Source organism: Cetorhinus maximus, chromosome 11, assembly GCF_964194155.1.
Source record: "Cetorhinus maximus chromosome 11, sCetMax3.hap1.1, whole genome shotgun sequence".
In the NCBI taxonomy this organism is placed as follows: domain Eukaryota; kingdom Metazoa; phylum Chordata; class Chondrichthyes; order Lamniformes; family Cetorhinidae; genus Cetorhinus; species Cetorhinus maximus.
This window is the reverse complement of record NC_135889.1, coordinates 116,682,240-116,695,286: the sequence shown is the minus strand read 5'-3', so window position 1 is coordinate 116,695,286 and position 13,047 is coordinate 116,682,240. Positions and strand designations below refer to the sequence as shown.

General features: G+C 45.3%; 1 protein-coding gene across 2 annotated transcripts in view; it reads left to right on the top strand.

The window, feature by feature from the left end:
• sema5ba (sema domain, seven thrombospondin repeats (type 1 and type 1-like), transmembrane domain (TM) and short cytoplasmic domain, (semaphorin) 5Ba) overlaps nucleotides 1-13,047 on the top strand; it is a 344,144-nt gene that overhangs the window by 152,844 nt on the left and 178,253 nt on the right. For both annotated transcript variants that reach the window (XM_078552610.1, XM_078552611.1), the window contains exon 3: nucleotides 2,257-2,462. In XM_078552610.1, coding sequence (XP_078408736.1) covers nucleotides 2,309-2,462 — 154 coding nt within the window. In that variant the 5' untranslated portion in view covers nucleotides 2,257-2,308. The remainder of the gene's footprint in view (nucleotides 1-2,256; nucleotides 2,463-13,047) is intronic.

Here is a 13,047-nt window from a genome sequence, read left to right as displayed (position 1 = left end):
AACCCAAACCTGTGGCAGTGTCACTGAATCATTAGAAACTCTTTGACTAACTTTACTGAAGCACTCTTTGACTCTGCTGGAATGCACACTGGGGACCTATTAATACACAACGCATTTGCTTTACGTGCAGCATTAATTCACCATGCGTAATGTGTGTGGATTGTCTGACATTAGGCTGTGTTTCTGCTGAGATAAAGCCGCCTGTGTTTGCAATGCAGATGTGCTACCATTAGAGGCTGTGTGTATTTTGCATCGATCTTATTTTTAAAAAGCCAAGCGTTTCTGTGACGAGCTGTCGAAACCCTGTCTGTCTGATCTGTCCTAGGTTTGTCTTATGTAAAGATCCTTTCCCCAGTTCAGCACCTCCATCCCAACCCCCCCCACCGCCGACCATCCCTTCAGAGTTGGGGAATGGTTTAGCAGGCACATTGACGCCTTGTATTTGGGAAAGTTTCAATTAGTGGTTTAACCACCTCCTTAAGCAACAGTAGCATGTGTGCTGCCGTAGTACTTGCGTATTTGTGACAATCAAAAACTGGTTTTGGTCTCCTTACTTAAGGAAGGATGTAAGTTCGTTAGATGCGGTTCAGAGGAGGATTACCAGATTGATAGAAAAACAGAAAATGCTGGAAAAACTCAGGTCTGACAGCATCTGTGGAGAGAAAAACAGAGTTGACCTTTCGAGTCCGTATGACCCTTCGAGCCCGTATGACCCTTCTTCAGAGCTACTATGGGTTGTCTTATGAGGAAAGGTTGGACAGGCTGAGCTTGTTTCCACTGGAGTTTGAAGAGTGAGGGGTGATTTGATTGGCGTATGTGAGATCCTGAACGGTCTTGACAAGGTGGAACGTGGAAAGAATGTTTCTTCTTGTGGGTGAGTCCAGAACTGGGATGGGTGGGGGGCACTGTTTTAAAATTAATGGCTGTCCTTATAGGAGAGAGATGAGGAGAAATGTTTCCTATCAGAGGGTTGTGTGACTTTGGAATTCTCTAAGATGGTGGAGGAGGGGATCATTGAATATTTTTGAGGCAGAGATAGATAGATTCTTGTTAGGCAGCAGAATCAAAGGTTGTTGGGGGGGTAGATGGGAATGCGGAGCTCAGAACACAAGAAGATCAGCCAAGATCGTATTGAATGGCAGAGCAGGCTTGAGGGGCCGAATGGCTTCTATCTCATAGGTTCATATTTACCCCCTGACCCCATGGGGTTGCACATTGTGTTGTGCACCCAGCAGGTTAGCGCATTCTAATAGGAATGCCCCGGCCGATTAATGGTGCAGCAAACAACCACCAATACAGCTGGAACCTGGTACCACCATCAGTGTGGGAATAGACGAGGTAGGGCATCGTAAGATGAGGTGCAGACCTTAGGAAGTGACTTTCCCTTTTTTTTTGCAACGGTAGATTTTTACCCTAACCCCAACACATGCATCTCCACGGGGAGAGAGGAGGGAGGAAGGGTAAACTGCTAGAGTCAAGGACCACCGCAAACAAAGCCCTTTACCCACGCAAGGGGTAAAGGACCTTATCTCACTCCAGTAGGACCAGGCCTTCGCAAATCGCTAACTCCTCAGCCATGGTGTGAAAGGTGCTGCTTCTCTCTCCGAATGGGGCAACTCCCACAACAAGCTCGGAACTTATTAAAACAGGAAACGTGGAAAACTCTCTGCAGGTCTTGCACCATCTGCCTGCGCGCGTGTGCGGAGTGGTTAAATGACAAAAGGGATGATGGCGCAAGACAAGCGAGGGGCTGAGCTAGGGTGATGGGACAACAAGAGAAGCAAAAGATAGGTCTAGAGGAGGTGTAAATGGAAACCCCCAGAACCATTACCAACATATACAAATAGCAGTGGTGATTATGGTCTGAAATTGTTGAGCTCAATGTTGACGTTGCAAGGCAGTGAAGTATTTAGATCAGGCGCTATTCCTCAATCTCCCGTTGAGCTTCTCACAGAATGTACAGCACTGAAACAGGCCATTTGGTCTATCGAGTACATGCTGGCATTTATGCTCTGTTCGAGTCTTCTCCCATCCTTCCATATCTAACCCTATCAGCATAACCTTTTATTCCCTTCAGATAGACATACCTAGCCTCTCCTTGGGTGCACCTATTCTATCCGCTTCAACAACTCCCCGTGGTCGTGGGTTCCACATTCTCACCTCTCCCTGGGTAAAGATGGTGAATGGATGTGGTGGTAATGGGACTCTCTAACCAGCTAACTCACCTTGCAAGTAAACCAATCTGTTTCCTTTCAGGCACGTCTCCCAAGTCCCACCACCCTGGTAGCCAAGACGTTTAGCAGACACCATGGGTGCATCACGGTTGGTGGCCTGCTGTCTGTCTGTCCCGTGTGTTCTACTTATCATCAGGTGCAACCTCACGGCCTCCCAGAGTTCAGAACGTCTCCGAGAGAATGAGCTTCAGTGTGACAAGAAGGACCATCCAATCGTGCATTTTAATGGTAAGAAATTAGAATCAAAAGAGGTCACGGATACTGTCTTTCGGAGATTTCTCTGCTTGCTGAGATGAGTGGTCGCCACTGCTGGCAAAAGCAGAGCATATTTCTACTTTCTTCATCCAGTTTTAGCATTTTCTGTTTATTCTCATAAAGCTCCACTTCGAAAAAAAATGCCGAAAAGAGAGACATGATGCTGCAGCTTTTTGTCTTGCACTCATCAGGCCAAATGCAAGAATGCCAAATTTCAAACACTTGCAACAATTGATACTACAGGAGAAAAGGTTGCTGATTGGCTGGCAAGTCAGCTCTGATGGGCTGAGGCGTTGCCATGGAGAAAGAAATGGGGAACTATAGGCTGCCCAAGCTCCCGGGTAATTCAAAAAAGGTGTAAAGCTTGAATATATTCCTTTTGTTTGCAGAGAACGGTTTGAATGTATGATGCTTCTAGTAAGTATAAATGAGCCATGTTTTGAGCTTGACTGATTATCTTAAAAAAAAATTTACATAGCATATTTTGCAACCTCTGAACATCCCGAGGTGCTTTACAGCCAAAAAATAACTTTTGATTTGTTAACCAGTGTTGTAACTTGGTGGCCAATATGCACACAGCAAGCTCCCGCAATACGATAATGATCCAGCCATCTGTTTTAGCAATCTTGGTTGAAGGATAAATATCAGACAATGTACTGGAGAGCACCCTCCAGCCCTACTTCACAATCAAACCGTGGGCTTTCAGGATCTTTTACATCCTCCGTCAGAGGGAAGATGGGGCTTTCGTTTAACATCTCACCTGAGTTTCTGGTTGCCTCACATTTTAACTCAACCCCTTGCTCTCACGCTCACCTTTGTGACCTCGGCTTGGTGCAGCGTTCCAGTGAAGCTCAGTGTAAGCTGAAGAAACTGCACCTCATCTTCCGATTAGGTACTTTATAGCCTTCTGCACCCAACATTGACTTTCAAACTGTGAACGCTGTCCTCCATTTTGACTTTTTTTTTTAACCAGGTGCCAACCTGAACTTTGTTTCTCATGTTTCTGCTTTTGGGCAGAGCTGTTCATTATTCTGCCATTCACACCCATCTGGACAAATGCTTTGTTTCTTTACTACAACCATTACCACTCACTTTGTCTTTTGTTCCACAGCATCTCTGACTGTGCAGCACTCCCTCAGTACCTCCAGTTCTATGCATTTCATTTTTGTGAATACAAACATGCCCGAACATGCAAACATATGAATTAGGAGCAGGAGAGGCCACTCGGCCCCTTGAGCCTGCTCTGCCATTCAATAAGATTGTGGCTGATATGATTTTAACCTCAACTTCACATTCCCGCCTACCCCCGATAACCTTTTACCTCCATGCTTACCAAGAATCTATCTGCCTCGGACTTAGAAATATTCAAGGGCTCTGCTTCCACTGCCTTTTGAGAGAGAGAGTTCCAAACACTCACGACCCTCTGAGAGAAAAAAATTCTCCCCATCTTGGTCTTAAGTGGAAAGCCCCTTATTTTTAAACAGTGACCCCTAGTTCTAGGTTCTCCCACAAGGGGAAACATCCTCTCCACATTGATCCTGCCAAGACCCCCCCCACCGTGGGACAGGTGAAGCTGGATAGGGGGCCAGTGATAAGTGGAGGCAAAGGAGAGACTGCAAAAGATGTCATAAACAAAAGGTCGAAAGGGTGTTGATGGTGGTGATACTGGCTAAAGGAGGTGCTAATGGTGACATTAAGAGTAGAAAGCAGGATGAGCAAGTGACAGATGGCCCTAGTGGGGGTGGGGTGGAGGGAGGGGATGGTGTGGGAGAAAAGATCGAAATAGGCTCAAAGGTGGGAATAAAACAATGAATGGAAATAAATTTAAAAATAATAATAGAAATAGGTGGGAAAAAAATATACATATATATATTAAAAAATAAATATTTGAAAAACGGGGATCAAAAAGGAGGTGGGGATGGAGGAGAGAGTTCATGGCCTGAAATTGTTGAACTCAATGTTCAGTCCGGAAGGCTAGTCAGAAGATGAGGTGCTGTTCCTCCAGTTTGCATTGAGCTTCACTGGAACATTGCAGCAGGCCAAGGACGGACATGTGGGCATGAGAGCAGGGTGGAGTGTTGAAATGGCAAGCGACAGGAAGGTCTGGGTCATGCTTGCAGACAGACCGAAGGTGTTCCGCAAAGTGGTCACCCAGCCCAATAATCTCTTGTGTGGAACCTTATTGGATGCCTTCTGAATGCCAGCATCCCTAGGCAGTCCCCTATCTACCATGCTAGTGACCCCCTCAAAAATGCAACCTGATTATTCGGGCATGACCTATCTTTATAAACCCATGCTGACTCTCCCTGATCAACTCAATACTTGCCCAGTCACTCGGGGTCTGGTGATAAAAACCAGCAAAGCTCTCAAAAAATTGATGTTAAAATCATCGCTCTCTAGTTAACTGGTTTCTTGCTCCTTCATTATCCCCTTGTTAAATAACAGAGTCACATTTGCGGTTTTCCAGTGCAAGTGCACGATTCCTGAATCTAGAGAACTTTGGAAAATTGCGACAAATGTACCTGCAATTTCCTCATCCACTTGTTAAAATATTCTGATGTGGAAACCACCGGGTCCTGGAGTTTTGTCTGTCTTATGTCCCATTATTTTCTCCATCACCATTCTTACGCGTATTAAATTATTAGGCTCTCTTATGACACTGTTTTATGTTTATCCCCTTCCTCCACTGTGAAAATGGATACGAAGCACTAATTTGACAAGTCTGCCATTTTCTTCCTATCCCACGTTTCTTGGTGACTACTCACATGGAGTCAGGGGGTTGTGGGTGCACTACAGAGACTTAAGCAGATAACCTAGGCTGACATTCCTGTGCAGCACTGAGGGAGTGAGACATTAAATGAGACAGCAAACCCAGGCCCCATCTGCCCTCTCAGGTGGATGTAAAAGATCACGTGGCACTATTTCAAAGAAGAGAGGGTGAATTATCCCTGGTGTCCTGGCCAATATTTATCCCTCAGCCTGAATTACCTGGGCATTTAAACATTGCTGTCTTTGGGAGCTTGCTGTGTGCAAATTGGCTGCTATTTGCAACAGTGACGACACTTCAGAAGTAACGCATTGGCTGTAATGCAATGGAGGACAACGAGGTTGTGAAAGGTGCGAGTTTTTTCATCTTTTATCATTTCGTCCTGCGAGCTTTCTATAATATTACCTGTTCGCCTGACTGTCCGACTTTAACACACTGACAGTGATGTGTAAGAGTGGGGTTCAGGGCTTGAAGGGAAGAGATAAAAAGAAAGTAAGCTCGAGGTCACAAATCTGACCTTTTTGAGAAAGGTTTCAGCTCCTTTAAAATTCTTCACAGGCCGTAAAACAGGGACAATTTCCATCTAATCAGGAACATGGGGTTTGACTTTCATAACAGCTTCAGAACTGGATGTGGGGATGAGTTCCATGCAGAAGAATTTTATATACAGCTTCAGGACAACAGGGTGAGGTAAAGATCGGTCTCAGATTATTGAAGAGGAGTCAAAATGTATTGTTTTCAGCCTAGATAACTGTTGCCATGGTAACAACCCTTAGCAGACATAAGCAGGTTTTTTTATAGGGTGGGGCTTTGTCATTGTGACGACAATTTGACTTTTCTCACCGAGTTCTCTTAGTGATGGTGTTTACTGAAACTTAGCGCTGAACAAAATAGTCACTGGCTTTCAGGTCTGGCACTAGCTGTCAACGTGAGCGGCGGCGTGCGTTTTTAATTTTATTTTCTCGGCGCATCATCCGGTTGTCTATTACTGGCGCGCAGCGTGAAGACGCACTTCCTGACCCTCATCGGCCAAGCTCTAACTTTGAGTTTGTATCTCCCCTTTGTTCTGGACTTCCCTCACCCGAGGAAATACTCTCTCTCTACCCAGCACATCAACTCTTTTAATCATCTTAAGCACCTCAATTAGATCGCAACATCATCTTCTCTACACAAAGAACTACAAACCTAATCTGAGCAACCCATTTAACCCCCACCCCCCACCCCCCGCATCATTCTGGTGAACCTGTGCTGAACCCGCCCCCCCCCCCACACCGAGGCTAATATTTCTTTCCTGAGGGGTGGGTGCCCTGAATCGAACGCGGTGCTCTTAATATTTGACACAACATGAAAGTCCCCCAGAACTAAGCCTGTTGTGAGGTAGATATCATTTCCTGGGCCAAACGAGTTGCGTGTCCCGACCATTCATGTGGTTGATCGTACAAAGGAAGAAGGGAATTTAATGCTGTTAATGTGCTGGGGATTGGCAGCTGATGGACCGAGACATTAAGAAGACATTGTTTCTTTGTGATAGCCCAAAGGTGCTGACTGAGAGTTGGCAGCCTGCTTTTAACCGTTGCCGTGGTAACCCGGGAATCCATCAGAATTACAAACCCCTCACCCCGCACGATAAAAGCAGAAAGTGAAGACATGGCATTGAGTTTCCATTTGTTTAATTTAAAACCGTGCCATTGACAGATACCAGACTGAGATTCCCACAGCCTGAGGGTCCTAATAAAACTAATGACAGCAGAGGTTAGACTTTGATGGGGAAGGCCTTGGTCCTGTTATAAATTAGCTGTACCATTTGAACTTTACAATTCTCTTTCCACTTATAAAGTACCAAGGTGGATACAGGACCTCTGTGATCTCTTGTTTGTGGCTCGATTAATAAATTTACTGTTCTTTGTGTAACAATTTATTCTTGGGATGGGGGTTGGGGGTGGGGGGCGGTGGATGCTGACAAGGATAGGTTTATTGTCCATTCCCAAATTGCCAGGAGATGTTGATCGGCTATTCCAATGCTCTCCTGACCCAGATTGCACTCTTTGCAAACTTCAGCTCATCCAAAACCCCACAGTAAGTATTCTAACTTGCATCCGTTCATCCATCACCCCACCCCGTGTTCACTGACCTACAACGGATCCTGGTCCGGCCATGCCCCGATTTTAAAATTCTCGGCTTTGTGTTCATATCCCTCCATGGCCTCTCCCCGTCCCTATCTCTGTGACCGCCTCCAACCCTACAAAATTCCTAGATATCGGCGTTCCCCCAATTCCGGCCTCTTGTACATGCCAGCTTTCCTTTATTCCAGCATTGGTGACCATGCCTTTAGCAGCTTGGGCCCTAAGCTCTAGAATTCCTCATTTAATAATCTCCTCAAAACCTAAACCTTTGGTCATCTGTTCTAATAGCCTCTTAAAAAAGTTCTTTCATGGGCTGTGGGCACCACTGGCAAGGCCAGCATTTGTTGCCCATCCCTAATTGCCCTTGAACTGAGTGGTTTGCTTGGCCTTTTCAGAGGGCAGTTAAGAGTCAACCATACTGTCATCATATGTCAGCCAGACCAGGTAAGGACAGCAGATTTCCTTTCCTGAAGGATATTAATGAACCAAATGGGTTTTTACAACAATTGATATTTCATGGTCACCATTACTGAAACTAGTTAGATTTTATTAACTGAATTTAAATGACACAAGCTACTCTGGTGGGATTTGAACACAGAGCATTAATTTGGGTCCAGTGACATCACCACTAGGGCACCCACTCCCCACCCTGGTGTTAGATTTTGTTTGCTAACTCGTCTGTGGAGCACCTTGTGGTTGTTGGTAAGTGTGTGATCGTAAGTTAGGCCTACAGAGTAGGAGAGCTCTTAGGTTTGTTATAAAAGTCAAACCTACCTTGGTGTTGCGAGCAGAGAATGGGAACTTCAACTCCCGACAAGCCTTGGACTTTCTGCACGTGTGCAGACCAGGAGCGGGCTGCACATGCTCAGTTCAGCAGTGTGAGCTCTTTGGGCAAGGACGGGCCCAGCATACCAGCGCATGGAAGAAAAACAACGTGAAAACTCAGGTCAGGCGACCAGGAGTGGAGCGCCATCGGGAAGAAGAGTCCCAGGCAGGGAGAGGGGACAGAGAGAGGTCCCAAAAGAAGAGTCCCAGAGAGGGCACATGGACAGGAAAAGGTCCCAGTTCAGTCAAAAGGAGAGGAGCAGGGAGACAAGCTCCAAAAAGGAAAAGGACTGGGGGAAGCCAACTTTAAGTGAAGAGGGCTGAGGAGAAGCTCTGGAGACCCAAGAAGGCAGCCAAAGATTGGTGGCTCCGTGCTGTGGGCAGTTGGCGTAAAGATACCCCGATGGATCAGTAATGTTCTGCTTGGCACAGCCGAAGAGCTGAAGTTGTATTTGTGAGTTGGTGTTTGAGTGTAGGCCCAGGAAACCAGGGGAACAGAATCTCAGGAGACGAGATTGAAACCCTGCGAAGTGGGCTGTTGTTGATGCCGTCCAAGTTGGAGTGACTTTTAGAGAGAATTCCCAGGTTAGGTCTTCAAAGGTGATGAGATTGGTTGCCTCTCAGTGTTACTGACATCAGGGTGGGTTGTTGAGAAATCTGTGGACTCTGTCTTGGTCGCATCTGCCATTTATTATGATGTGTTTGACCACTGTTAGCTTATTAATTCATATGGATCTCATATTTACCCTGAATGTTAGAGTTAAGATAGATAATGTTAATTGTTTTATCCTTCTGACCTTGTATAGTAACGTTTATTTTTGTTTGTCCAAAACCCGTGGAATCTTGTGGCTTTTATTCACTGAGCAAGTGTCTGAAATCTCAAATTTTGACTACTTTAAACAGAACTTTATTGGTCCCTAACTGGATCTTACCTACAGCTTGGGGGTCTCTCCAAGGATCATAACAGGTTACTAGGCTGAGTTAGTTGATCTCAGCTGTTGTGGCAATAGGGGTGCTACAAAGGGGTGAGGGAAGCCGGGGGGATCAGCCTAGATATCATCTAACCCTTGCTGGAAGCTGTATGTGTGGACAAGATGGGACTTGGCCATGACACCCTTCATTCACATGTCCGTCCCAGTGATGTGTGAATACTCATTGTCTTGGCTCACATGTGAGAGATGACCACAGAGGATTGGGAAGAAGAAGTCGATTGGGTTTACAAAACATGAAATGCCTTGTACAGTAGCTGTGGGTAGTGGCCACAGATTGAGTCTTCACAGAATTATCATTTCAAATATTTATCAGTGTCTCTAAGACAAATCAGTGCTGGGGACTTCATAGTAATATGAGTGAAAGTTATTTTAGCTCAGTGGTAGCACCCTTGCTTCTATGTTGGAAGGTTTTGGGTTCAAATCTCACTCCAGGGTCTTGAGCCTGTGACCTAGGTTGATATTTCAGTGAAACACTGAAGGAGTGCTGCGCTGTTGGTAGTGCTGCCTTTCAGGTGAGATGTTAAACTGAGAGCCAGTCTGCCTCCTCAGGTGAGCATGTTTCAAAAGAAGAGCAGGGAAGTTTTCCAAATGTCCCACCCAATATTTATCCTTCAACCAACACCTAAAACAAATGATCTGGTTATTGTTTCATTGCTGTTTTGTGGGAGCTTGCTGTGCACATTGGCTGCAATGTTTCCTACGTTGCAACATGAAAGGCACCACATAATAGCAAGTCTTCCTTTTCTTTATGGATGAGGGATCAGGCATGGCTTCCCTTGAGTAGATAGTTCCAAGTGTTTGCTTTAATTAAGCTGCCTCCTGTGCTCATTCATTAACCTTGTTTAAAAACTCTCATTTGCCTTCATTATCCTAATTAAGCAAACATTTAAATTTTGGTTTCTTTAAAGCACTGTAAATATTTTTTGGAAAGCCTTTTGCAGCTTACTAACTAAAGGGAACCTGAGTGTTATATTGAATTAGTTTGCACTTTGAATGGTTAAAGGGAATTTGTTTCACAGAGGGGCACCTCTCCAGCCCGCTCCACCATTCCATAAAATCATGGCCCCTTTTTTAAAAATTCATTTAACGGGATGTGGGCGTCGCTGGCTAGGCCAGCATTTATTGCCCATCCCTAATAGCCCTTGCTCCCCCTCTGCCTTCCGTTTAGGCTGTAAAGCTGCTGGTTAAACTCCATGGATGGTCAATGAATAGCTCCACGTGGTACTGACTTGCAAAGACCAGGGCCGGGATTTTATGGTCCTGTTGCGACCGGGGTGGGACCGTGAAATGCGGAGAGCCCATGTTAAACTCCAGTGACTTCGGCGGGACATATAAAATCTCGCTGGCGTAAAATTCAGCCCCAGGAGTGTTGCAGCTTCAATCTCTATCTGTGCCGAGGGTCCACTGATCTCTGTCGTGGGCCGCGTTACCTCCAGGCTAAAAAAAAGGCAAACAAATTGGCCATTGCTCCAACTCCGGATTAGCATCATAGAATCATAGAATAATATGGCACAGAAGGAGGCCATTTAGCCCATCATGTCTTTGGTGGAGCTGTCCGATTAATTTTGCCCCGTAGCCCTGTATTATTTCCTTGCAAGTAGTTACTCAGTTCTCTTTTGTGAATGTTACTTCTGAATCTGCTTCCGCCATCCTTTCAGAGCATTCCAAATCACACCAACTCGCTGTGTAAAGAAGTTTTCCTTGTGTTACCTCTGGTTCTTTTGTCAATCATCTTAAATCGGTGCTTTCTAGTCTGCCAGTTTAATCAATTACTTGAATTACTGTATCATGCTTTTGAATACTTCTATCAAATCCCCTCTTAACCTTCTCCAGTCTCCACATTACTGAAGCCCTACATCCCTGTATCTTTCTAGTGAATCTCTTCCGTGCCCTCTCCAAGGCCTTGACCGACCTCCTTCCTCAAGTGCGGTGCCCTGCAATTCTCCACCTGAGGTCTAACCAGTGTTTTGTAACGGTTTAGCATAACATATTCGTGGCTGAGATAGACAGGGGAGTTGAGGGTTACGGGGAACTGGCAGAAGGCTGGAGTTGAGACCAGGATCAGATCGACCATACTTTTATTGAATGGCGGAGCAGACCCGAGGGGCCAAATGAACATACGACTTAGAAGCAGGAGTAGGTCACTTGGCCCTGTGAGCCAGCTCCGCCATTCAGTAAGATCATGGCTGATCTCCTGCCTCACCCCAATAACCTTTCACCCCCGTCTTTATTAAGAATCTATCTACCTCTGCCTTGAAAAATTCAAAGTCTCTGCTCCCATTGCCTTTTGAGGAAGGGACTTCCAAAGACTCACGATCTTTTGAGAGAAAAAATTTCTCATCATTTCTGTCTTAAACGGGCGGCCCCTTATATTTAAACAGTGATCCCTAGTTCTAGATTCTCCTACAAGAGGAAACATCCTCTCCACATCCACCCTGTCAAGACCCTTCAGGGTCTTACATGGTTCAATCAAGTCACCTCTTACTCTTCTAAACTCCAGTGGATACAAGCCTAACCTGTCCAACCTTTCCTCATAAGACAACCCCTGCCATTCCAGATATTAGTCTGGTAAACCTTCTCTGAACTGCTTCCAATGCATTTACATCTTTCTTTAAATAAGGAGACCAATGCTGTCTCAGAGTGTCCTGTACAACTGAAGCATAAGCTCCTTATTTTTGAATTCAATTCCCTCCCCAAATGCTCTCCTATTTTGCATGTTCTGGTGGTCTTGCTTTTGTACTCTACCTCTAATCAGAAAGTCAAGGACCACATAACCTGTCCCTTTTTTATTTATGGGTTGTGGGCATCGCTGGCTAGGCCAGCATTTATTGCCCATCCCTAATTGCCCTTGTGCAGGGGCATTTTAAGAGTCAACCTGTGGGTCTGGAGTCACATGTAAGGACAAGGTAAGGAAAGGACAGCAGATGGGTTTTTACAACAAAAACCAACAACGGTTCCATGGTCATCATCAGACTTTTAATTCCAGATTTTTATTTTATTGAATTCAAATTCCACCATCTGCCATAGCGTTACCCTGTCCAGTCCAGTGACAATACCACTATGCCACCACCACTACCCCCACACCCTCACTTTCAAAGGTTTATCCATATACCCACTCAGGTCTCTCTGTTCCTGCACCCTTCAAATTGTGCCCTTTATATTGCTTCTCCTTCATTCTTCCCGCAAAATGTTTCACTTCAAACTTCTCTGTATTAAATTTCATCTCATTCCACCAGTCTTTTGTCCTTCTGAAGCCTCTCCCTATCCGCCTCATTGTTTACCATATATCCAGGGTTACATATCATCTGCAAACATTAAACTGATGCCCAATATACCCAAGCCATTAGTATGTGTCAAAAAGAGCAGTGGGCCTAATGCTGACCCCTGGGGAATGCCACACTATATTCCTCTCCCGTCTGTTTTCTGTCCCTTAGTCAAATTTATATGCACACTGCCACGCTCCCTTTAATCCCATGGACTTTTATTTTGCTAACAAGCCGATTATATGTGTGGCTGGTTAGCTCAGACGGCTAATGTGTGGTTCAGAATAATATCAACAGTGTGGTCTCAATTTCTGCTCTGGCTGAGGGACCTTTCTCCTTGCCTGCCTCATGCTTAATGTGGAGTGGTGCCTCTCAAGCTATCTAACCAATTCCCCTCTCTAATGGGGAGAGATGCCTACAGTCCCACATGGACTACAGCTAATTAACTACCTACCTACCTATTATGTGGTACTTTGTTAAATGCCTATCGAAAGTAAAGTCTGAAGTGATTCCTGATAGTTGGATGAGAGGAAAGGCAACTGTGATGAATCACACATTGGAGAAATGTACCAGGTATGCACTGTCTAA